This window comes from Ochotona princeps, chromosome 22 (assembly GCF_030435755.1).
Source record: "Ochotona princeps isolate mOchPri1 chromosome 22, mOchPri1.hap1, whole genome shotgun sequence".
Taxonomy (NCBI): Eukaryota; Metazoa; Chordata; class Mammalia; order Lagomorpha; family Ochotonidae; genus Ochotona; species Ochotona princeps.
Window position 1 is genome coordinate 2,576,274 of NC_080853.1, and position 26,391 is coordinate 2,602,664.

The following is a 26,391-nucleotide window of genomic DNA, read 5'->3' on the forward strand; positions in this document are numbered from 1 at the left end:
CTGAAAACACAATTTTGTCTGAAATTCAAGTTGCTTCATTTCCTATTTAATCTTGTAAATTTCCTTCTCTTACAATACTCAGGTTGAAAGGGTGCCAAATTAGACCAGGAACAAATTTTCACCAACCCCACTTCAGTGCCTTATTTTTAGATTATATTAAAAACCTCATTAGGCTCCCTGAGGGAAAAAGAGTGTTAACCGCTAACAGAGGCTGTGCAAAATAAAGGAAAGAGAAAGATAAGCTAGACTGTTAACAAGGAAAGGTCTCTTAAGACGCTTGGGCTGAGGCTGCTGTGAAAGCTAAAAAGAAACTTATTACCAAGACCAGGCCAATGACTTGAGCTTGGGGGAGCTTGGGGCATCATCTTTCCCCCAGGCTAGGGAGGCCCAGCCAGGCTTGTCCAAGTGGCCTATGTCTTCATTATGACTTCCAGAAGGGATTGGCAGGGGACAGCAGTGGGTGGAAGGAGGACAGAGACTTCTGAGGACTGTGAGCTACGTGCCGTGTGCCTCGGCACCCCACCCATGGTGTCGCAGTGTCTCCCACGGGCAGGATGGAAAATGGTTGGGCACATGTGACACTGGGGGCAAGACTAAATGGAGGGCTCAATGAAACTCAGAATTTATTAATGTATTTACATAATTTCTCACCTGTAAGCAACGGTCTCATAAATATAGACTACAACTTTACATATGCTAAGCAAGAGAGCTGTTTACCCACCAAAATACTTGCATTAAATAAAAAAATCGACAGCATTTACACCCCTGTCTTTACTCTTACTGGTAGGCATTTCAGAACACATATCACTTTATCTACTCCAGAAAGCTTAGCCCTACTACCTCGGTATGACACCTTGTCTCTAAGGTGGCACCGGCATGCTGGGTCAGCAGCACACACGGGCCGAGTGAGGCACGCGCCGAGTGCAGCTGATTCACCGTGGGGTTCGGAGCCTCCCACGGTCAGTAAGAAGTACTTCAGAGACGGGAGGGATGAAATTGTTTCCAGCCATTTTATAAATAACCCATTTTAGCTTCAAATAATAACTGCCATCCCTCCACTTACCATATCCTACCCACATTTTGAATGGCACAACTCCTTCTAGCAGTGGTAATGGGAAACATAAGGGGATTACAATCTCCACCAGGTCTCTTTTTCCCTCAAGAACCTTGAAAAGTGCTAATTTTCCCTTTACAAATGTTACATAAAAATCTTGATTACAAAACTACTCAACAATTTAATCCTACATCCATATAATTATATGCTCCTTGTCAGCGAGGTCAAAAGCCAACGGTGCGTTCTCTCTGTACACAGCAGGCCTTCGTGGCCCCCAGGTCCACAGCCTGCACGCTGCTGTTGAGGTCTTCTCACATAACACAGCTGCTCCACGTCTGTGCATCCGACCAGATGAAAACTGGGGCAGGGGTCCCCCAAGCCTGTGAACTTGCAGGACCACGCACTTCATCCTCAAGTCGGAGCGGCCCCTGCAGTCAACAGCAGCTGCGCCTGGGCTCCGAGGGCTGCCTGCGCAATTTGAAGCCCTTGCTGCCGGGTGTCGGGTTCGTGTCACTGGAGGGAATTCTTCGACCTAAACCAAAATGGGTGGGGGGGGTTTGGTGGTGGAGGCAGGAAGAAACGAACTTTAATTTTTCAAATCTTTTTGTTCTCATCCAATAATTTTTCAGATGCAATTTGACAGGTTTCATGTAAGTTTTTTTTACAAAGAAAACCTAATTTTTCACTTTGAAGTAATTTTAAGTTCACATAGAAACACTGCAAGGACCCTGTAGAGAGCTTGTCTACCTCTTTCCCGACCTCCCTAAGTGCTGGTAGCCTACACGAGCATCCACCAGGGCTATCTGTGGCAATGAACAACACGCCACACCGCAACTGACTTCAGAGCACTGTCAGAGGTAACGGTTCTCCCATGCTGTTGTTTGTGTCTCAGAATCCAAACATGGACACCCTATTCTGTGTGGCCCAAGCTTTTTAATTAAAAAAAAAAAATTCCATGCTGAGAATATTTGAAGTAACTGATACACAGCTCAGGATGGCACCGGATCATCCGTAGGGGCCTCCAGCCCGCCCACTTCCCCCTGCAGGCAGGCGGCACGCCCTCTTACCCTGCCTGCTGGCGTCACTTCGTGTGCCTTGGGCACTGCACCATCACAGCACATGCAGCTGCTTGCTGTTTCGTAGCTCGAAAATGCCATCCGATGTAGATATACTGTAATTTATTTAACCACTCCTTTATTGATGGATACTGAGAGCAACTGCACAGTGGAGGATGAACACATGCAGTCAAGGAGCGGGGTCACGGACTGCTGCTCCTAGGCTCTGAGCCACGTGTGCACTTCCATGGCTACCTGGCACACATGCAAGGAGGACATGCAATTTCACTTTTGACAGATGCTGCCAAATTGCTCCCTGAGGACACTCTGCCACTTTATTCTCCCACCAACAATGCATGACAATGAACAGGTTTCACTTTACTGCTCAGCAAAGCATAATGCCAATTTTGAGAGAAATCTTCATCAACTGTCCACCTCCCTGGCTGACGACTCAAGGGCCCCTCTTGCCACAGGCTCTCCTGCTGCCCTCCCACGCCCTCTGCCCCAGCACCTCAGACACCACAGGATCTGAGGCAGGATCCCAGAGGCACACAGTCAACCCGGCTCTGGCAGGGCAGGGACTTGCCTCTGTCTAGGGTTTCCATATCGATGTGGCACAGAGCTCTTCTGTAAACACATGGAGGGCATGGATACCTGACACTGACCATGCCAAAATGGCTGCCAGCTCTCAGTGCCCACTCAGGCAGCCTGTGCAGGTGCACACGATCCCTGGGCTCCCCAGAACGGAGCACGGCTGCTCCTCAGAGGCTGACAGCTGACTCGTGAGGAAAGATGACAAGTTTATCGCAGAGCTGCTTGTCGTTCTGGACTTTTCCACAGCAGCATATTGAAATACAGCTGTTATCTCTGAGGCACTGGCAGGCTAGGACGTGTAACCAATTTTAAAACGAACAGTATTTTTAAAAGAAAGCAGAGAAAAACATTTTTGTGACTTGGCCAAGATTTCTTAAAGAGCAACCAAAACCCTTTATGCTAACCATCAAAGAGAATGAGGACGAACACATTATGCTAACATTAAACCTTCACTGAGGAATTGACTGAGATGGGAGTCAAGCTACAGAGCATAATATGCATGAATACCCAATACCCATATTTAACATGGGACTCACGTCCCAACAGAGAACTACCCAACACGAAGAAGGTGAGTAACCCCCAAGGCAAGCAGGTTCAACACTTCACAGGCACTTTAACAGGAAAGTATCCAGAAATCGTGGAGACACAGGTAAGCACCCGGAAAGGTGTGCGACTGCCTTGGCTGCCACAGAAACGCGGCCCACGCCTAGCCTGCCCCGGAGACAGGCAGGGACTGAATTCTCCTGCACCACGGTGTGGGAGCCACTGCTGCGACCAGCCCTATGGAACCTGCCGCAGCGGAGCTGGCTCACACACATGCATACTCAGTGACACCGCGAGTCTGCCTCTGGGCAGGAATGTCCCTAACCAACTCCCATACAGATGTCCACCAAAGGCTATGACCAGAATGTGCACAGTCCTGCCTGTTAACGGCTCTCAATCGGAAACAACTGCCTAAATGCCATCAAGAGCAGAAGGGACCATCACCACAGCTCTTCTTGCACCCCCTCCCCATCTCAGACGCGGCTGTGGACACACATACACTGGCCACGAGGGCACCTCATTTACAGCTGCCCTCAACCTGACAGGTGACCTGAAAACGCAACTCAGAGCAGAAGAAGCCAGGTGCATAAGGGCAGATAGAACATGTTTTCAAAAACAGCAAGCAGAGGAGGTGGCCTTCTGGCCTGGTGAGGACACCTGTGCCCCACACTGCAGTGCCTGGCTTCAGGCCCTGGCTGTGACTCCTCCCTTCGGCTTCCTGTTAGTGCAGATCCTGCCAGGCAGCAGGAGACGGCTCAAGCAGCTGGGTTCTTGGCACTGGTGTGGGAAACCAAAGCTGAAGAACTGGCTCCTGGCTATGACAGGCAAACAGAGGGGCCCCGCAGCGAACAGTTCTCTCTTTAGCCCGCCCGTCTCGCTGATAAAGAAAGAATTAAAATAAATAAATAAAGGCAGGCTCACATAGCTTTCACACATGTGATATGTGTTGAAGTCATTCTGACATGATGTTTTCTTTCCCATTAGAGGGGAGTATAGTTTTTTTTTAAAGTACAAAATATACACAAGCCCACCCCAGGAAAAAACAACAGGCAGAGGGAGGGGCCGGGCTGATGGGCCCTGGGGGAGCAGTGACTGCTCCAGTGGGAGTGCAGCCGCAGCAGGCAGAGGTCAGTGAGCTTTGTCCTGGGGAATGTGCACTTTCTGTCTCTTGCCCTCAGCGAGGTCTGGATGTCCAGTACTGTGCTCACGACCAGACCCAGCGAAGAAACACTACTTATGTCTCCCAAATCTTTTAATCTTAGGAGTATATAAAGATTTACTTTATTTGAAAGGCAGAGAGACAGAGAGAAAGACACACACACACACACACACACACACACACCCCGACGGGGCGGCCCGGAGCTCCTGGGGAGTCAGACACACACACACACACACACACACACACACACACGGCAGAAAGAGAATCTGCTGGTTCACTATGCAATGGGCAGGCCCAGGCCCTGGCTAGGAACCAGGAGCTCCATCCGGGTCACCCTTTGGGGTGCAGAGGCCCGAGCACTAGGCACTCCCAGGAGCATCGCAGGGAGCTCCATCAGAAGTCGAGCAGCCAGGACTTGAACTGGCCCTCGTGGGGGGCAGATGCTGGCGTCAGACGCAGAGACTTCACCCACAGCGCCACAACACTCACTCCAAGGCACGTATCTATTTTTTTGTTCTTCAGCTAAAATGAGTCCATACACACTCATTTTTACATAAGAATTTTCTGTTGGTATAGTTTACTGTCTTCCTGTTTTTAATACTATTATAAAGAACACTTTACCCAAGTATCTATGTAATTGTGTCACATAATACAATGTAATTACTGAAGTTAAATAATAAATAATTAAAAAAAAAAAAAGAACACTTTAAAAAATCGTGATAAAATTCTAACATATAACATCACACACTAGGCCATTCCGATTCAACTGTGAAAATGCTCTGACTGGCCATAGGTAGCTTCTGGGAACCTACTGTTTCTAATGAGCTCAACAGAAATATCACCACCTTCCAACACTGAAGTGAAGGGGCTGGCCTAGGGTGAGCCACACAGCAGAGTACTCCAGCGGTCAGATCCCAACAATGCGATATGCTATATAAAAATCCACAGTTCTGGTTTCTCTGAATAAATGCTATCACAACAAGAACAAGCCTGGTGGGTCAGGGGTCTGCATTCCGCTGTTAACTCCAGCTGCAGTCACTGGGCCCAATCTGTTGTCTGTGAGGGTCCCAAGTGTTTCGAGAGCCTAGTCTTCCCAAGACCACCTGTGCCTGGCAGGCACTCAAGTTCGTGCCCCTCCTGCCAGCTCGAAGCTCCTGGGATGGCAACATTCTCAAAGTGCTGTGCTCTAGGCTGGTGGCCCTGTTCAGTTTATGGGGATCCACACCCTTCAGCAAGGCCTGTTTCTCCAGACCTTGGTTCCAAGATCACCTCCGGAACAGCTGCACACATTCCTTCTCTAGTCCTCCCCTGAGCAGGTCCTCTGCATCACTTGCTGCTCTCCGCAATGACCCCGCGCATCCGGCGCTCAGGGTCCACCTCTCCACAGAACGTACGCTGGAGGAGGGCGAGGGCTGTGTCTCCCCTCTGCGTGCCACTCCCCTGGGCCTGGGACAGCTCCAAATAAACATTCTGACGAGTCTGAATGAAACGAGTAAGCAGAGAGTCTGCAGCAGACTGGACCCCAACAGCGCCATCCTCCTCACGCTGCGGGAAGAGGAGCGTGGACAGGAGAGGGCTTACCTTTCATTCTCATTCTCCTGCTATTAACTTGTCCAGGTTTTTGTTTCAGTGAAATTACACCTGCATTTCATTTCCCTCTATTTATTTTGTTCGTTTTCAATGACCTTGAACAACTAATTCAAGCATTTAAATAGACAAAGCGGGAGAGATCATGGCTTCCAAGTCCTCAATACCCCGAGCATTATTTATGCCATAGCAACAATCTTTCTGGAAGGGCTACAGTCATCAGGCAGCAGCTCTCTAGCAATTACAAGATGATATGAAAGCGGCTGTTACTCTGATGTTCACTGAGGGTATTATCAGAGACCAGACTAGTCTGAGCAAGGCGGGAGTTCTCGCCAGGAACAGGATTCTATTTCAACTCGTAAGGCACACAGATACTCACTTATCTCTATGAAGAGCTCATTGATGTTTATTGCATCTTTCGCGCTGGTCTCTACAAAAATTGCATGAATGGAGTCAGCGTAGTCCTTAGCGTCTCTCTCCAGGACTTCTCTGGAAGGCAAACACTGCAAGTCAGCAAGCATACCCAAAACGGTCTTCATGTTACCCCACCCCTCTAGCACTGATCAGGTGTGTACTGACCCGGGATGACCAGCACGGCAATGGCTGCAGCCCTGACCACATGGTTTCCCAGGGCATCCCTTCTTTGGTTAAAAAACAACACCTCAAGGGCCCGGCGGCGTGGCCTAGCGGCTAAAAGTCCTCGCCTTGGGCGTGCCAGGATCCCATGTGGGCACCGGTTCTGGTCCCGGCAGCTCCACTTCCCATCCAGCTCCCTGCTTGTGGCCTGGGAAAGCAGTCAAGGACAGCCCAAAGCTTTGGGACCCTGCACCCACGTGGGAGACCCGGAGGGGGTTCCTGGTTCCCGGCTTCGGATCGGCGTGCACCGGCCGTTGCGGCTCACTTGGGGAGTGAATCATCGGAGGGAAGATCTTCCTCTCTGTCTCTCCTCCTCTCTGTATATCTGACTGTAATAAAATAGATAAATCTTTAAAACAACACCTCAAAACTCAGAACCAGCAGCAATGCAGCTAAGCCAATGGAAAGCCAGGAAAGGCAAGTGCTCCCCTTCCCCTCCAAACCAAAAAAACAAACCAAAAATCCACACAGCCCTGGCCTTGGGAATCATGCAAGCGACACAGACAAACTGCCAACAAATGTGGTAGGTGTATTCAAGTATTCTATGTCATGGGAGCCCGGAGCCGCACTGATTTCAGATAATGTCAAGTGCGATGCAACCAATGTTTAAGTAAATTACACACCTGTCTACATAAATAATATAATTAACTCCAAATACTCAGAATCTCAATTTTAGTTTGAAACTTCAGGATGGCAAGCATGTGACAAAAGAAATTTTTCAATGTCAGAGATAAAATAAAAGCGAGGCTGATGGTGGATATTATTCATTAAGAAAAGGAACACACATCGGCACGGCAATCTCGTGTTCTAATAACTTACCTCACATCGATAAGATCACACTTATTTCCTGCAATGGCAACTACAATATTAGGCGGCCCATGCTGCCGGAGCTCTTTCACCCAATTCTTTAATGTAGAAAATGTCTCCTGTAACACAGAGCAGAACAGCTGCAGACCTGAGCAACTCAAAGAACACTTTGCAAACAGCCCAAAGACAACTGCACTTGGTCTTACTTCCTTCGTGATATCGTACACGATTATGGCTGCGGCCGACCCTCGATAGTACATTGGCGCTAAGGCACGGAACTGTAGAGGGAAAATAAAAAACAGAATTGGGGAAACTGGTTAAATATGCGATTTTTACTAGGCTTTTTCAGCCCATTATCCAGGCACAAAAGGTAATCTTTCTGTTAAGCCAAAGATGATGACATGATGCTTTAAAGCAAATGAACCAGTAATCACCAAAGGCAACAACTTTTAATGTAACACTGAAATGTCTCGTGGAAGATAGTTTAGAATACAGTTTTATAGGAATTAAATATGGTGCTATAAACAACTGTTTCAGCTAAAAAGGCTTTTTAATTGAACTCAATGTTATAATTCCTAAATTCATTTGTTCAATAGTTCTTTAAACTTTGGCTTCCCAAACTACCAAGGAGATACAAATGATGCTATAAGTGGTTCTCCGAGGAGTGGCTGCATTTAGATGTCACAGAGAGGGCTGGAATGGCGATGCCGACGGTCCCCCTGGAGTGAGCGTCTGCATTGCCCACTCGGACGAGCTTGCAACCTGATGCTGCGATTATCACCATACGTGTGGCCATCTCCAAAGGCCAGGCAAGTCTCTCATTTCATTTACATGGGTTTAACTCCTTGTCAGCTTTATCCTACTGTCACCTGCTGTCCCCTGCCCCACTACACACAACACAGGGAAGAACAGAGAGAGGGAGAACTGTTTAAATAGCCAGGTGGGTCATTTATCTTGAGTTCCTGGGAGATGACCTAGTGTGAGCATCTTAAACCAGATGCCTGCATGCAGTCTGACTCACACCTGGACCCTACAAGTCCTGCTCCGCTTCCACGGCCAAGCACAGGCAGTAAGGCTTGTCATCACCAGAAGACAACTGGTATAGTTATGCAATTCACAAACACTGTGTGTTTTGTGAATTTAAGATTTATTTATTTTTATTGGAAAGGCAGATATACAGAGAGAAGGAGACACAGAAAGAAAGATCTTCCGTCTGCTGGTTCACTCCCCCAAGTGGTTGCAATGGCCAGAGCTGAGTCAATCCAAAGCCAGGAGCCCCCTCTTGGGTCTTCAGTGCCAGCCGGCCCAGGGTCCCAAGGCTTTGGGTCGCCCTTGACTGTTCTCCCAGGCCACAAGCAGGAAGTTAGATGGAAAGTGGAGCAGCTGGGATTAGAACCAGCGCCCACATGGGATCCTGACGCGTGCAAGGCAAGGACTTTAGCCACTAGGCTACTGTGCTGGGCCCATGTTTTGGAACTTCTTATCCAACAAGTTTACTAATCTTTTGGCTCTAAGCTCCCCTAGTAACTTGGTTTTTCAGAACAAAAGTAAAATGATGACTGCTGAATAGAAGACAGCTTGTCTATTTAATGCACACTTTGATCTCAGGGCTTAGCACCTGGCACGCTGTGGGTAACCAAGAACTGGTGATTGCCTGAATGAGAGCTGGATAAGTGTGGGGGCAGTCAGACCACACGCTAGACCCCCACACAGAAAGGTTTATTAGGCTTTCTGAGAAAACTGCCTGCCTCTGCAGTGAGAGCCTGCTGATTTCCAATAAAATGATCTGTTTGGTTTTAGAAGAAAACAGAGGTTGTAAGCAAGAAAGCGCTGTAGAAAAGGAAGCAACCTTATTAGATAAAAAAGACATAATGTGCTGAATTCATTTCCACAAGTCAGGAGCATACAGCTGGCACGACGGGCACGAGTTCTCCTTTCCACGCAGTTATGCTGACAAGGTTCTCCACCGCATCTGCTTTCTCGTAACACCAATGTGCAAGGTCAAAGCCACACAGAGAAAAGCACAACCTGTACGCCCATAAGCACCAGCCACCAAGGCAGGCAGAAAGTTGGCTCGTACTTCTCTGTGACCTTGATATAACCTGTCCCCACATTTTTATGACCAACACTGCCTCATCACACGCTTGTGATCTGCACAGCGCATCCCTTGCGAGTCCTTGTTTCCAGCCTTTGTCTTGCTACATTACCCGTGTTTAACCAATACACTGTTGGGATCAGCTTTCTGTCCAAGCTGATGACCTCTGTCTTCCAAGTGGAATATTCCATTCCTTTATATTTAATGTACATACTGATATCTAAATTCTTCCTTTCCTCCCCTTTTGCAACATTTTTTAGTATTTAAATATTAATTCATCTATTAGCTTTGTAGCTGTAATTTCTCGTATTACTGTTTAAGTGGTTGCCATGTAACAACAATACACATTTCCCACAGTCTAATAGTTTAACACAAGCCACTTCATGTAAAATATCAGGGTCTAGAAAGAATTCCCTTTATGCCCCTTCCTCTATGCTGCTATTGTCAAACATTTTAAATCTATACGCACTATAAACAGTGCAATTTGATGTACTTTTTGAATTAAACAGCCAGTTCCTTTAAAGCAACATAGCAGAAAAAGGGGGGGCCACCCTATGTTCAGAGATCATACCTCTCCCCTTGGATGTGAGTTGCCATATCGTGTCATTTCCCTTTAGTCTGCACAGTTCTCAGGGGACGTTGCTGCTGCATTCTGTTTTGCTTTTCTGAAAATATCCTTACTTCGATTTCATATCAGAAAGATGCTTTTCATAGCCTGACAGGGTCTAGCTTTCAGCACTTGAAACAAACTCTCCTGAATCCCGGCTCCCAGACTTTCCCTGAGGAGTCAGGCAGAACTCGCCTCAGTGTTCCCCTGTGGACCATGTGCTCTTCACTCTGGAGGTTTTAAGACTTTCTCTTCCTGTTTGGTATCAGCATCTGATGAGGCATCAATGTGGTGTTCTTTAGATTGGTAGGTTTGCTAACCTTTATGGATTTGCAATTTATTTTACCCAATCTTTCAGTTATGTTTTAGATCCCCACTACCTGCTTTTCCAAGTCATGACTGACACCGTCGGCTCCATTTCTTTCTGAGACAGCGAGGCTTTGCTCCTGCTCTGCCAGTTGCTCTCTGCTCCCCCAACGAGTTTATCAGGCATCCAGTGAACTGCTCGTCTTTGGTGTTACAATTTTCTGTTTTAATACTTGCATCTGACTCTTCATCAGTTTGTGTTCTGGTGAGATTTTCCCTCTGCTACTAGTATTAATCATCTTTAAAAAATATAAATATAAACATAAATAAAAATAAATAAATATATACACATACACCTAGGGGAAGTCTCCTGGGGAGAAGGTTATTCTGGTGTACAGTTAGAGGTTTGCTGTTCAAGAATGATGGCTGCAGGGGCTGGCTGCTGGCGGACTTGACAACCACAGAGTGCACAGGATGACCACAGGTGTGTGAGAAGCCCTCCTGACTTTTGGAAGTAGCCTCCTAGGGAGAAGTGCCTGCCCAGGCCAGGCCCCAGACCTGAAGACGTCTCACCAGGGTCAGCTCCCAGAGGTGGCGATTAGACCACCAGCATAGGGCTGGAGCAGGGGGTTCTGAACCCTGCTCCTGTGCACTTGGGGAGGCAGATCTTGCCAAAACAATGTATTTCTAATACAACTTCTACCATCTCAAACAAGTGTCTTAAATTCTACATCTGCAAATCCTAAACTCACTGCTGTATTCTATTCTACTTCCTCCTGGATGTGCAATTGTTCTGATCGTAGCTCACTGGACAGCAGGAGACTAATGAAGATGTAGGATTTTCACTGAGTTTGAGATGCAAGTTGAGAAGCCTGAGAGGGTTTTTGTTTTTAAAAATCTGTATTTTGAAAGGCAGACAGACATAAAGAGACAGATTTTCTGGCCTGCTGTTTTGTTCCCAAATGACCTCAACAGTCATAATGGGTTGGAAGCTTAGACCTCATCTGGGTCTCCCTTGTTTTGGCTGTTGTCTCCCACGATGCGTGCCAGTAGGCAGCTGGATTCTAAGTGGAGATGAGGCCTAAGCCAGGCATTCTGACATGGGATGTGGCTGTCTCAACTGCTGTGCTACATGCCCACTCCGAGAGCTTTCTTTTATACAATCACACAGGAATACGGCAAGCAGTTGGGCAGTTTTGCTGTACCGACTGATGGTGCCTGCTGATGTCTGTGCTGTGTCTCAGTACTACCACAGGAATCTTAGCTAGGGAAGGATAATTGATAGAAAACAGTGAAATGAATTTATTCAGGATAGCAAATAGTAGAGACACAAAGGTCCCACAAAGGCTCTCTCCTGAGAACAGGAATGTAAATCATGCAGACAAGTTTCATTTTACTAGGCATTTGAAAACACTCAGGTTTATTATTACAGTCAGGAGCCAATTTTCTGGTTGAACACTGAATCAAAGTTGATTGATAACTTGAATGATTTTTCTGATAAAACTATACACAAACACAATGCAATATCCTTCACTTTATATTTAACTCTCAGAGTCCTATTATCAAAACAATAATTTTTACAAAAAATATTTGAGAGCTCCATCAATTTTCCTCGGACTCCCTTAACCCTTGGAAACACAAACCTCTATTTTGTGAGCCATTTTTATCATTACCTTGGTATTTTTCTCTTCATTTAGTTTTACAAGATCCCTACCTATGGTCAAGAACTTCACATGTATTTGAGAAATTCTCCAAAATAACTTATCAACTTAATGAAATTACTTTGCAACCAGTGGCAACAAGACCAGAAGAAGACAATCATGTGTCAGCATCCTGAGGTGCTGCCTGTGATGCCGGCACCCTAAAGGGAGCTGGCTAGAGCCCTAGCTGCTCCGCTTCCAATCCAGCTCCTTGACAGTGTGCCTAGGAAGCCAGTGGAGGACAGCCCGAGCCTTCGGGCCCCTACACCCACGTGACAGCCTTGGAGGGAGCTCCTGGCTCCTGACTGCGGCCTGGCTCTACGGCCATTTGGGGAGTGAAACAGCAGATGGCCAGGAACAAAACACTGTCTTTCTCTAATTCTGCATTTTAAATAAACATCTTGGGGGAAAAAACTGTGGCAAAAGATGTTAGGGTCAAATGGGGAGGAGATCTGAACAATCAGTTCATCAGAAAGGACTTTCACTTTAAAATATGATGACTCTGGTTCCCTAATGAACCTTATAACTACAGAGAACTAAATAATAAACATGTAAAAGCACAAACTGACAACTTGAGGCTTGCATACTCACATGATAAAAGCAGAAAGAGGATCTGTCTTTATCTTTGCCCAGCTATGGCTGGCAATCAGCTGACATACATTCTCTGGCATCAACACCCTTTGCCTGGGGCTGAGAGCAGAGACATGAAGAGGGTTCCTGTCCCACAGAAAAGACAGGCCAACGGAAGGCAGACAAGGCTGGGGAAAACGATGGTCCTATGATGGGGACCAAGACTGTGCAGGCTACAATGGAAGTGCAGAGATTGCTGCTGACTCATCCAACTAGTGAAGGAGTACCGAGTGGCGGCCACTGATGTGCTAGATCCTGCAAATGCAGTAGTAACCACTGTGGTCTCAATGGTTTTTAAAATTTTTTTTTTATTAAATTTATTCATTAATTACATTGTGTTGTAATTTCATAGGAACTGGGATTCTCCCCACTGTGGTCTCAATGTTGACAGTTTACAGCCTGGTGGGAGAGACCATCACGAAGGGAGAATAGGCAGAGAGCCTAATTACAACTCGGGATGGGACTGTCCGAGAGAGACCACAAAGGACAGTGATGGAGAAGGAGCTGTGGCCACTGCTAAGGTCCTGGGCACTGGGAAAAGTTTCAGAGTGACATTTAACCTGAGACGCAACGGTTGGTAATGAGCTGCTGGTCATGTTTCAAGTGGACAGAAAAGCCTTCCAGGGAGAAGGACGAGCAGGTGTGAAGGTCCAGAGGCAGGAAGTGTGAAGGGGCTGAATGGCAGTTGAGGGCTGGGACTCAGCGGGCAGTGGGAGGGTGGGCCAAGAGGGCACAGAGAGGTGCAGACCAGGGCAGGCGGCGGGGGGAGCTCAGCAGACGCCTCTGTCCAGAACACGGCTTCCAGGCAGTTACTGCAGGGGGCCGGGGGGGGGCGATAAGAGGCTCTGATGGGTGTTTTCTTCTGTGCCCCATGAGAAACACCATGGGTCAGGGCTGAGTTAAGGGAAGCAGGGAGGCTGCTTACAATTCTGAAGGAACAATCAGGTGACAGGGACGTGGAAAGAAACTAGCGTGTCTCAGATGGACTGAGGTCAGAGAGCAGCAGGAAGAGCTACAGCTGAGGGAGGACTCCGACCATGTCCAGCTTTGGTCTCATGATATGAGTGGGGACATTGGGGCTCCCGGTCTGAGACCACCAGGAAGAGTTAGCAAAAGCTACTACCAACTAGGCGATCTCAGAAGAGGGTTTTGAAGGCAAAAGATGAAACAATAATGACACGTGGGGGAGCAATTTGGTACTGACAATAGGCGGGCAAGCAGACATGACGGACTCAGGCCTTGGCTGGTGCTGCCAGCACCTTGAAGCTCTTGCCTGGGACAGGTGGGCAGTCCTTGTGCCCGGGACAAGTGGGCAGCTGGCTCACAGATGTGCTCTGTGTGATTTCACATTTCCAATCATTTCTGAAGCTGTCCCATGTTTATCTTTTCTTCTTTGGCCCTATGATCCAGTAGCTCTAAGCATGTGTTCCTGTCCAGGAACAAGTCGCCTGGAGCGTGCGCCTACCAGGGGCAAGGTCTCTCCTGGCTGTCTCCCAGCACTGGCCTCCTGATCAGTGCAGTGGCCCTGGCCTGCAGCAGGACCTTTGCACTCTAGCTGCATGGCAGTATTTCAGGGATAAAGGCGGCTTTCAATCCCAACCACTGTTCCCACAGAAAAGCCCATGAAGGGGGTAAGAGCGGGCAGGCAAAGCAGGGACTGTGCTGTCACAAGGCTTACTCCCCTGCTAGTCTCTCACATTCCAGAAAATGGAGATGTCATCACCACTGAGGACATCAGGACAGGCGTGGGTCAAAGTCACCTGCATTATTTATGAGTTACTTATTTATTTGAAAGGCGGAGTTACAGAGAGAGAGGGGAGAAATAGAAAGAGATGTTCCACCTGGTGGTTCATTCCCAACATTGCCACATTGGTTAAGGTTGGATAAGGCCAAATCTAGATGCCTGGGAGTCCATCTGGGTCTGTCACATGGGTGGCAGGAGCCCAAGGACTTGTGTCGTCTTTCATTGCTTTCTTAGGCATGTCAGCAGGGAGCTGGATCAGAAGAGAGGCAGCGAGGACATGAACTGGAGTTCACTGGAGATGCTGCTATCACAGCTGGTAGCTTAACCTGCCTGTGCCATGTGCTGGCCCTGCAGGATGATTTTTTTAAAAATTTATTTATTTTCTTTTTAATTTGAAAGACAAAAAGAGAAAGAGCAAGAGTGAATGAGAAAAAAAAATCTTCTGTCTGCTGCTTTGCTTCCCTAATGCCTAAGTCAGGGCAGAGGAAGGCTGAAACCAGAACCCAGGCACTCAGCCCAGATCTGATGGGTGGCAGGGAACGTGCAGCTGAGCCGTCACCTGCTGCTTCCAGGATGTGCATAGCAGGATACTGGATCAGAAGTGGAGTTAGGACTTGAACTAGGAACTTCCACATGCAAATACTAGTGTTACATGCAGGATCTTAGCTACTGCAACACAAGCCTACCCCAGTGGGATTCTTTAGCTGAGAACTTTGCTGTATCATCACATATTGTGAGCTGGGAACAGAAACATGAGATCTCGTACTGGGATATACAGGGTACTAGCAGGAAGAGCCACAGTTAGTTTTAACGGGATTCAGCTGAGGGCCACTCCCTAGTAGGAATGCTGGCTAGCAAAGGCGCTGCACTATGCATGTACAGCAGAGCAGAGCAGGGGAAGGAACACTGCCAATGCATCTCAGATGAGCCACTGGACAGGAGCGTGAAATCCAGCATCAAAAACAGAACAAGTCAAAGTAAACTGAAGATAATCAGGCTCGGCGGCGTGGCCTAGCGGCTCAAATCCTTGCCTTGAACGCCCCCGGGATCCCATATGGGCGCCAGTTCTAATCCCGGCAGCTCCACTTCCCAACCAGCTCCCTGCTTGTGGCCTGGGAAGGCAGTCGAGGACGGCCCAAAGCCTTGGAACCCTGCACCCGTGCAGGAGACATGGAAGAGGTTCCTGGTTCCCGGCTTCGGATCGGCGCAGCACCGGCCGTTGCGGCTCACTTGGGGAGTGAATCATCGGATGGAAGATCTTCCTCTCTGTCTCTCCTCCTCTCTGTATATCTGACTTTGTAATAAAAATAAATAAATCTTAAAAAAAAAACTGAAGATAATGAATTCACACACACATGCAGTGCCTCCACCCTGGAGGGCAGTCACGCTGTGCCGCTTTACTCTGTCTGCCATGACTTGTGTTTCTATCCTGTCCCATTGAGGCTGTCATGGCAGATCCCCTGTCCCGTCCCAGATAAGGCTGCAACGGCAGACTCCCCTTTCATTCCCAGGTAAGGCTGCGTTGGCAGACTTCCCTCTCCTGACAACTTTTGGGATACTTGTAAGAAGATACCACTGGACCTGTCGTGGTAGCCTAGTGGCACCTGGATCCCATGCTGGTTCGTGTCCTGAATGCTCCACTTCCCATCCAGCTCCCTGTTTGTGGCCTGGGAAAGCAGCGGAGAATGGCACAAAGCCTTGGGACCCTTCACTCATTTGAGAGAGCCAGAAGAAACTCCTGACTCCTAGTTGTGGACCAGATCAGTGGCCACTGTGGCCACTTGGGGAGTGAATCAGTGGATGGAAGATCTTTCTCTGTTTCTCCTTCTCTTTGTAAATTTGTCTTTTTAATAAAAATAAATAAGGTAGCATTGTGCACCAATCATTATTTTTGATGGCACTGTTTAAAAACAAAATTAAACAGCTGCTGAATAACAGAGTGGCCGCTGGAGACAACTCAGCAGGGAAAAGGGACCTAGGCTCCAGGAGTGGGTGATGTCACGGCACAAGTCTGTGCCTTTGGGAAGGCTGCCTCATATCCCCTCTCCCCCACCTAGGCCCTGGAAGCAGAGGATGCCATGGACACAAGTCTGTGCCTTGGGAAGGCTGCCTCCTGTCCCCGCCCCTCCACCTGGGCCCCGGAAGTGGGGAATGCCATGGGCACGAGTCTGTGCCTTGGGAAGGCTGCCTCCTGTCCGCCCTGGCCCTGTACTGCTCAGGCAGGCTCCTCACTGGCTCAGACCCTTCCATAGCAGAAAACCATCGTGGCCAATGTTTATCACCAAGCATTTATTAAGTACCCACTGCAGGACTAAGCATTAGCTACCTGCTTCACTTAAATCTCCAAGCTTATTTGCTATAAAGTTCCCTCTGTAGCTTTTAAAAAGGCAGCTATAAATGAGCTGTGTGGACTCTAACTGTACTGCTGATTCTTTTATATCTGCACTGGAGGACAGGCCTGAATCACACGCTACGCTCTGAGAGCAGTTTATCAGGTCTGTCAGTCAGCATTTGCTTTAAGACACTGAAAAGTATAAAGACGCCCTCAGAGCCCATTATCGCTTTCTCCACTAATGGACAATGCAGCTCTAATTGACAAGAAACAGGCTGGCCTGTGCAAATGGAAGTAAATGTGTCCCTGGTGCACAGAGAAGTGCCTGACATGAGACGACAGGGATGCTGACAGTTTAGTTGGGGCTTTAATTTGGGCCTCAGAAAAACACATAGTAAATTAAAGAGTGACTTACTCGTTCTTGTCCTGCTGTGTCCCAGATTAGGAATTTGTGCAGCTCACTTTGGTACTGGACAGTCTTGGTCATGAAAGATGCCCTACAAAGAGAGACCTAAGTGATCAGAACACAGTCATGGACAGCCTGCCTCCAGCCGCAGCTGGGCACACCATTTAGCCTTAACATCTGCTCTCAGCAGCACACCCGCTCGTGACCGGCCCCTCTCTGGAGCTCAACGGATTGCTGAGACGCTGACTGTGCAGTCTGTCCCAGTGACGAAGCCTTACGCACACCTGCCTGACAGAGAAGGGAGATCTGCCCTTCTATGCCTCGGGAAGGCCTCAGCTCCAAATTGCACGAGGCAGTTTAGGAATCCTAACACTGGCCTCCTGTGTAGAATAGAGATGCTGGAACTTAAAGATGCTTTCATGGACCTCTCTAGAAATAATAGTGTCCAGGCAAACGTGTGCTCATGAAGTACCAGGCTGCCTGGGTCTATCCTCCTCCAGCTCCCAAGCCCCATAAACAGCCATGTGAGAGTGAGTATAAGGCTGAAGTTAATGCAGTGAGAAGGTCCCAAAGGGAGCGAAGGCCTGCAGGAGGGAGCTGTGCAAAGGACTAGACTGACTCCTTAGTGGCACCCACAGGCCCTGAGATGGTGCAGCCAGCCTTTCTGGGGCTGGCATCCCATGTGAAGGTCCCAGCTGCTCTGGACAATGCGGCTCTGAAGGTGAGGATCTTCCACGACTTCAAAGCCCGCATGATCCAAGGAGCCATGGGGCGCAGAGCTCCAGCCTGGGCACTTGGGGAACTCCAAGGAACAGCTCCCAGGCAGAGTCCCAGAGAGTTCCCCTAACAGGTCTATCTTCTGCCTCATCTCATCTAACGGCAGCCTCAGGAAGTCTGGCTCCTGGAACCCAGAGACAACCAATCTTCTGCACTAGGGCCTCCTGGGGCGGAGCCAAGCGAGAGGCTTGAACTATCCCCAAACTGTCCGAACAACAAAGCCAGGCAGGCTGAGATCCGTTGCCATCCTCAAATATTTTTCTTTGAGATTCAAACAATAATCTTGAAGGGAGTGCAAGTTGGTAATAGAGTGACTTTCTGATGACTCCTGAGCTCAGACAAGAATCACAATCCCTGGGTTTAAAAACTTCACACACAAAACCCTGACACAATGAGTTCCTGGTAACATTTAAACCAACTGATGACACAGTAAGTAGCTTTCAAACACTGGCTGCAAAGAGGAAAGGAAAGTGAGTTAGGACACAACATCAATGTTATTGGGCAGGTTCTACTTACTGATTGTTTACTTACTGAAAACTGACCCCTGGATGTCCTCAACAAAGTGGTTTGTGCATAATGGTACTGGGTGAATAGTTATTGTATCATAACCTCTGGCAGCTGGCCATGTGTGCAACATGAGTTCTCACTTAGGAAAGACCTGAGCATTCAAAAACCACTGTTTACTATGAAGATAAGATGAGCTGAGGTATGTGAGAGTGCTCTGTAAATTGCAAAGCACCATATCAAGACATTATTATTATTATTATTATTATTATTATTGCTTAAAGGCTGCTCCAGGAAATGTTCTAGTTTAGACTTTGCAATTAGTCTTAGAAGCTTATGGGTGATCCCAACACACTGTGGTGGTGGTGTGACACCTGAGTGACAACAGCTTCTAACAGAAGCCTGTTACAGCGCCCACACTTCTGACACATCCACTTTGGCTGCTCAGAGGATAGGAGAAGAAATATGTATCAAGTACACAGTTTAGAAAGGAATATTCCTCAATTAAGAGACATGTCTCATTATAGGATCAGCACTCAAAGCACTGAAGTTCGACCTATCTGCCAATCCATTTCCTTTGATGAAAACAGACCTGTCACCAAGTCAGGAGACAAATGGCAACTATGATGTAGTGAAGGTATCTTCAAGGAGTAAACTCAACTCCCACTTCTGCTCGTAGGCATCCTATCAGCCATCCCTCACTGAGCCTCCTTCCTGTCACCCTGAGCTCTTCTTGGGCCCAAAGCTCTCTTCCAGTTCTTTTATCACCAGCACCACTCATTCACACTGCTGGCCATCTTGTCTGTCTCATCCAAATTACCCATAGAAGCCTCAGCTTCTCTACCCACAGTGACTGACTGGCTGGCTGGAGAGAAATCAAAACGCTCTATGGGCTGGCACATTCTCCCCACGTCAGCTGAGTCTGCTCCTCGGCCTTCTCACCACATTCTCACGTCTACACAGCCATTGTGCCACAGCCTTACATCTCCTTTTGAGTTTTCCAAACCCCTTCTTACTCTCCTCTTTTTAGGATCCCAGCTTGTGGCAGCCTTATCAGATGAAGCAGAGAGACAAGCCCTAGGACTCCCGCTAGCTCTCCAGTTAACATGTCCCACAAGAACATGTGGCCGGTCACTACCACCGGCTGCGACTTCCCCTTCTCCATTCAGCATCATCACTACGCTGGGGGCCTCATGATGTCCCTTTAGAGCAAGGGCATCTCTGATCTCTGATTTTTAAAATTCATTTATTTCTTTGACAGTCCAAGTTATAGAGAAAGGGACCTTACTGGTTCATTCCCCAAGTGGCTGCAAAAGTCAGGGCCAAGCCAGGTTGAAACCAAGAACTCTATTTAGGTCTCCCATGGTTGGCAAGGGCCTAGTCACTTGGGCACTGCTTTCTCAGGGCATTGGTGAGCAGCTGGATCACAACTGGCCTCAGAACCCAGGTGGGAGGAGGCTTTCCCTCCAATCTCTGATAATTTTTCTGAGACGGGAATCAACTCCTCCTCTCAGCATTTAAGCAGAGTGGAACACCTGCTGTGAGGAGTGATTCTAGCATCCCATCTTGGACCCAGCGCTGCTTCCCGCTTCCTTTTCCCCACAGTGTGCACAGATGTAACCTGATGCCTTACCTGAGAATCCCACTCCCCTATCTCTGACCCCTCCCCCTAGTCTCCACTCGGATCGTCTCAGTCCCCAGTCCCCTGAGCAAGCACACAGCTCATACAGCCCTTCCCTTCTCCTTCCCCCCCACTCTTCCCTTACCTTCTTGCCTGGCTCTCCCCGTCCCCTCCATCTTGTCCCTTTCCCTGCCCTGGAAGCCGCTCTCCTCCCACCGTGGCAGGAGACATGTCCCTTCCAGTTTCCCCCTCAACCCCTGCTCCCATGCCTACCCAGGTGCAATAAAGGACCTACTAAGCACCTTGCAGCATCTGGGATTTTGGCTTGTGGTAAGCTAATTTTGAAAAGAGGACTTGGTCACAGGAATTAGCTGCACGTAACAATGCAAGAACTTGAACAACTTTTCAGTGCACTTAAACCCTAACACCTGCACTCAGGATCAGCCCTTGGAGAGGGCGCTGCCTGCTGTTCTGCCCAAATGCTCCTGCTGAGATCCAGGCTGGCCCTAGGGCTGAAGGCTTCCAGACAAACTGCAAAGTGAATTCAGGCCTTGCCTTCTGAGGACAGCACTCTTCCAGATCTGACTGAAGCAGACACAGCATCACCACCTCACATCCAGCATGCTGCACGTGAGGCCTTTCCTCCAGCCTGCCCAGAGCCTTCCCCAATTCCAAGCCTCAGTCTCGAAATGCTGTCTCTTTCCCCACCAAGTGCAAACCAGTCTGCAATTATTCCCCGCACCGTGACCTTTGCATCCAGTTTGCTGTTCGTTTGAAATTTAACCACACACCGGACCCTAATCCTGGAGTGGGACTCCTACATTTTTCCTGCCATTGTCCCTCGAATTCCTGGCTCATTCCAGGAAGGCTGCAGTTAAATGATGCCGGGGTACAGTAACTTCAATATCTTGCTTCTTGAAAAACAGGCAACAACTCCCGCCATTGCAATGATACATTTTTATTTTCCAGCCTGCCATTTACTCGCCTGATAACCTTATTTTTCACTACTAAACCGTCTCTCTTCACTCTGCCCAGGCAGATCTTATTACCTCTTTAATCTAAAATCCCTACCAGCATTATTTCCTAAAGCTAGAATGCCTTTCATATACTTTTCCATTTTTCATGACATTCTGAAAATATGAGTTTCATGCACACCAAGTAGTCACGATCTCTGGTCAGAGTACGTGTTTCCAATGAAAACACTTGCTACAAGATGTTTCAAGAATGCCTTTCTTTAACTTCAGCAGACTTGTCAGCACTCTTGGAACTCAGGTGTGTTCTGCCATCCTATTCCAACACCTCCACTTCCCGTGGCCCTCAGCTCTGAAGAGTAGAGGAGATGCTGTCGTGACCATCATGGTGCTCAGCGCCTTGTGAAGAGGAACAATTCACTGAGCTCATACACCAACAAAGGAGCCCAACTATGACATACACACAATGGTAGCTGCATCTTTAGTGATATTATGTCGACAGAACACCAGACAATACAATAAGATTGAGACATATAAAGGCCAAAAGTGCATGAAATTGAGCTGAGTAGTTCCTTCAAAAGAGACACCCACGGACTTCAGGAAGGTTTGGAACTTGGTAGGACTTTGGTGAGTGTTAGTTGGGCACAAGGGCCTATCTTTCTCTCATCAGAGTACCCACAAAAAGCCAAAAGTTCTGTGCAGGGTGCTCAATTGCCAACACCTGTATGCCAAAGTCAGAGTGCTGGCCCAGGCAAGGCATTCAATGAGGGCCCAAATACTTGGGTGACTGCAGCCCACTGGAGACTCCCAGACGGTGCTCCTGGCTCCTGGCTTAGCTTTGGCCCAGCTCTAGCTGCTGTGGGCTTTTGGGGAATGAAGCAGAGGATGGAAAATACTTAACACAGATATCTAAATAAATATTTTGGCCTCCCTTTTCCTGAGCCTGCCAAGAATGACTTACATAATACACACCCTTCCACATCACGCACAGTGAAACCTGTGCCATCAGTGAGAGAAGCAGCTGCTAGGACCAGCTGTGCCTCAGTGAGACTTGTGTGCTCCACGAACCCTTAAGGTGGTCCTTAGCTTGGTCTAAATTCTTCCCCACCGCTCTGTGGAGAAGCCACTGAGGACTAAGCCAGTGAGAGTTGTAGCTAGCACTCGAGGCCAGGCGAACAAGCATGTGTTCTGGCCTGACCTCCAGAGGCTGAGAGCGGGTGAAGTGGTCAAGTGAATAGATCACTGTAAGGCAAATATAAGGCAAGGAAGGAAGGGACCAAGAATGCAAGCACAAAGCCAAAGCCAAGGGTAAGCTCCCAGGCTGATGGCAATGCCAAGTCTGGGAGGTGGAATAAAGGCTGGAGTAAGCTGAGAACACTGTGACGGTCCTGATGAAAGGCTATCAGAGGAGCGGGGGATGTCAACGTGCAGTGGCCATGGCAGTGCAAGTCATCAGCCACGGTAGCCATCGGAAGCCAGAAAAGGCAAGTGCTGTGGCTTGTACTGGGTGTGGCCATGGCAGTGAGTGCTGTAGGCCACTAGAAGCCGGAAAAGGCTAGAGCTGGGGCTCGTGTATTAGTTCTAATAAAAGTCTGGTCTCCCAAATCTTGTGTTAATGATGTGAGGAGGGTGTGAAATTTATTTTTTTAAACGATTTATTTATTTTTATTGGAAAAGCAGATAAGGTTTACAAAGAGAAAGAGAGATAGAAAGATCTTCCATCTGCTGGTTCACTCCCCAAATTCCCAAATCGCCACAGTGGCCAGAGCTGAGCTGATCCGAAGCCAGAAGCCAGGAGCTTTTTCTAGGTCTCGCGCATGGGAGCAGGGTCCCAAGGCTTTGGGCCGTCCTCGACTGCTTTCCCAGGCCACAAGCAGGGAGCTGGGTGGGAAGTGCAGCGCCCAGGACATGATCCCATATGGGATCCTCATGCTTATAAGGTGAGGATTTAGCCATGAAGTCATCAAACAGGGTAGGGTTTTGGCTTTTTTTTTTTTAAGATTTATTTATTTTTGTTGGAAAGGCAGATCATATTTATGCAGAGAAAGAATGAGGCAAACTTTATCTATCTTGGGTGCTCAGAGGCTTTTGGGAGGTGACTGAGTCGGGAAGACAATGATGGTGGAGCCCATGACGGAAGCCTCCTGGTTTAATCAGAGACAGAGACCACACACACTCAGGGGTGCAACCCGAGTCCCTGCGGTGATGCCCTGTGCCACCAGACACCAACCCAACAGGGCCCGCTTGAGCATGACTCCACACTCCTAGAACTGTAATCCAAACCCAAGCCTCATTTAGGAAGTTAGGTTGCCTCAGGCACTTGTCACAGTAACACAAAGCTAACTGTCACAGCCTGGAAACACACTGAGCGCCTGCAGAAGGAACCTGCTTCCTTCATAGCCTAACTGGTCTGGGCCTAAGGGCCTGCAGAAAGTGAAAGAGAAACCTGTGCTAAGCCAACCTGCCATGATCCACTCAGCAGTGAGAGCAGACAATCCAGCAGGGCAGACTTTAGGACGGCAAGGCTCCGGGCACTGTGGGTGCCTCCTCGGTGTGACGCCCTGCTTCCAGATGCCAGCATGTCCCCAGGCACAGTGTGATACTCAGTCGGTCCAGTCACTCTCCTCAAACTGAGACTGTCTAACCAGTAACACACCAACCGGTAAAATTAAGAGCCCACAGGTTTTATGGATGATTTTTATTTTTCTCAATAGACAGCAAAATACTTAACAATATAAACTAAACAGATAGAGTCACCTGTGTATCATCTAGAATCATCTCTGGGACATTTTGGAAAGAGCTGAAAGTGGGAGGAAGCCCCGAGGAGCAGGAGGGGTGTGTCCTCTGGGAGCAGCACATCTCACACCAGCCACCAAGGGAGATGCAGCTGTGCTGTGCAGGAGTGTGTGAGGCAGGGGACAGTCACTGGTCTGTGGGCACAGCTGCGAATCCAAAGCACTGCGTGCACATGGGCCAGACAGGATCAAGGGGCAAAGAAAGGTACCCAAGCAAGGGAGCAGGTGGCTGGAGGCTGATGGCATGAGGGGACAGCAGGGGCAAACCCCACCAACTCTGACTGGTGTAAAGCGAAGAGCTTAGCTTCCTGGGGCAGGCTCCATCAGCTCCAGCGACCAAGTGGGGTCTGCTATTTCACCCATTTCCAAACTACAACTGTACTATTTATTTTTTGAATAAGTGATTCATTTATATGCTTTGACTCCACGATGTACCAGGCACACACTAAACCCGTTCCTCCAACCCTTCCAACCACCAGTTCCCCCTGCTTGGACACTTGAGCACAGCAGATTCTCAGATCTTCTTCAGAAATACTTCAGTTTTAAGTCTTGCTCTAGGGAATAGCGTGATAGCTCAATTGACTAATCCTCTGCCTGCCAGCACTGGCATCCCATATGGGTTCTGATTTATGTCCTGGCTGCTCCACTTCCCATCCAGCTCCCTGCTTGTGGCCTGGGAAAGCAGTGGAGGACGGCCCAAAGCCATAGGACCCTGTATCTGTGTGGCAGACCTGGAAGAAGCTCCTGGCATTGGACTGGCTCAGCTCCAGCCATTGTAGCCATTTGGGGAGTGAACCAGCAGAGAGATCTTTTTCTCTGTCTCTCCTTCCCTCCATAAACTGGACCTGCCTTTCCAGTAAAAATACAAATAAATCTTTAAAATAAATAAAATAAATGTCGGCCTGGTGGGATGACTAAGTGGCTAAAACCTTCACCTTGCAACCACAAGGATACCATTTGGGCACCAGTTCATGTCCCGGATGATCCACTTCTGATCTAGCTCCCTGATTGTGGCCTGGGAAAGAAGTAGAGGATGGGCCAAAGCCTTGGGACCCTGCACTCATGTGCGAGACCTAGAAAAAGCTCCTGGCTTCTGGCTTCGGATCAGCTCAGCTCTGGCCACTGTGGCGATTTGGGAATTTGGGGAGTGAACCAGCAGATGGAAGATCTTTCTATCTCTCTTTCTCTTTGTAAACCTGATCTGCTTTTCCAATTAAAATAAATAAAATTTTAATAAATAAATAAATAAATGATTTTTTTTTTTTAAAAAAGGTATTTTGCTTTAAGGGCCAGAATTCTTGCACAGCATGTTGAGCTGCATCTGTAACACTGGCGTCCCACATGGGCCCTGGTTTCAGTCTGGCTGCTTCACTTCCTGTTAACGTGCTTGGAAATGTGGCCAGGCCACCCACGTGGGAGACCTGGATAAAGATCCCAGCTTCAGCATGGTCTAGCCCTGGGACACTGTAGCCACTGTGGAAGAAATCAGAGAAGGGAAGAGTTCTCTCTTGGTAACTCTGCCTTCCACATATATACTTTTTTTAAAAAGTACTGATTTATTTTTATTTATTTAAGAGCTAAAGAATGAGAGAATGATGGAAAGGAGGAGAGAGGGGAAGTGAAGGAAAGAGAAATAGAGAATGAACTTTCCTTTGCTAATTTACTCCCCAAATGCCTGCAACAGCTGGAATTGCCTAGAAGTCAGTCTAGATCTCCTATTTGGGTGGCAGGAACCCAGGAACCGGAACCATTATCTCCTGCCTCTTTGGAGTGCTTTAGCAGGAGCTGGAATAGAGTACAGCTCTGATTCCAACCCACAGCGACTCCAAACATGGGCTGCAGCTCCCAAAGGACAGCACCTCAACCGCTCACCTCACACAAGCTAGGTTTACACAGCAAGCACATGTACACACCCACACAAGCATATATATATCTGATCATCTGATAGGATATGCAATGCTTTCTCGAGCCTTTTCCCTTTACCATATTATACTAAGTGATCACACTGTAATTTATATCCTGAGAGCCTAGTAATTAACAACGCCATGTGAGACCTGTGCAATTATGAATCTGTGACTGGAACGAGGAAAGGCTATTTTCAGGAAGTGTCCTGAGGAAGAGCTGGGAGATCAAAGGCTTTTTAAACAAATCTTGCTTCATCTTATTATTATCATTTTATGACACCATTCCATAGGCCAAAGTGACAGGACGCAAAGGAGAAATAGACGAATGAAGCCTGATAGTGGCAGATCTGAGTGCATTTTTCCTGGTGAGCGATAAAGTCAGGGAGAACAAAAGTTCAGCAAGGAAAATGAAAGGAACCAACAGGACTAACACACTTGACTTAATTCCATTCTAGAACACACCTCCAACAGCTACAGAACACACAATCCTTTCTGACAGACACTGAACACCAAACTTGACCACAGCCGGACTATACAGATTCAAAAGATTAAATCATTCAAACT

At 48.0% G+C, this 26,391-nt stretch overlaps 1 protein-coding gene across 1 annotated transcript in view; it reads right to left on the reverse strand.

The window, feature by feature from the left end:
- Positions 1–1,006: 1,006 nt before the first annotated feature.
- RAB22A (RAB22A, member RAS oncogene family) overlaps positions 1,007–26,391 on the reverse strand; it is a 35,835-nt gene continuing 10,450 nt past the window's right edge. The window contains exons 3-7 of the mRNA XM_058679493.1: positions 17,265–17,346; positions 7,642–7,713; positions 7,448–7,554; positions 6,372–6,481; positions 1,007–1,586 (exon numbers count right to left, since the gene is read on the reverse strand). Of these exons, the coding sequence (XP_058535476.1) occupies positions 1,489–1,586; positions 6,372–6,481; positions 7,448–7,554; positions 7,642–7,713; positions 17,265–17,346 (469 nt within the window). The 3' untranslated portion in view covers positions 1,007–1,488. The remainder of the gene's footprint in view (positions 1,587–6,371; positions 6,482–7,447; positions 7,555–7,641; positions 7,714–17,264; positions 17,347–26,391) is intronic.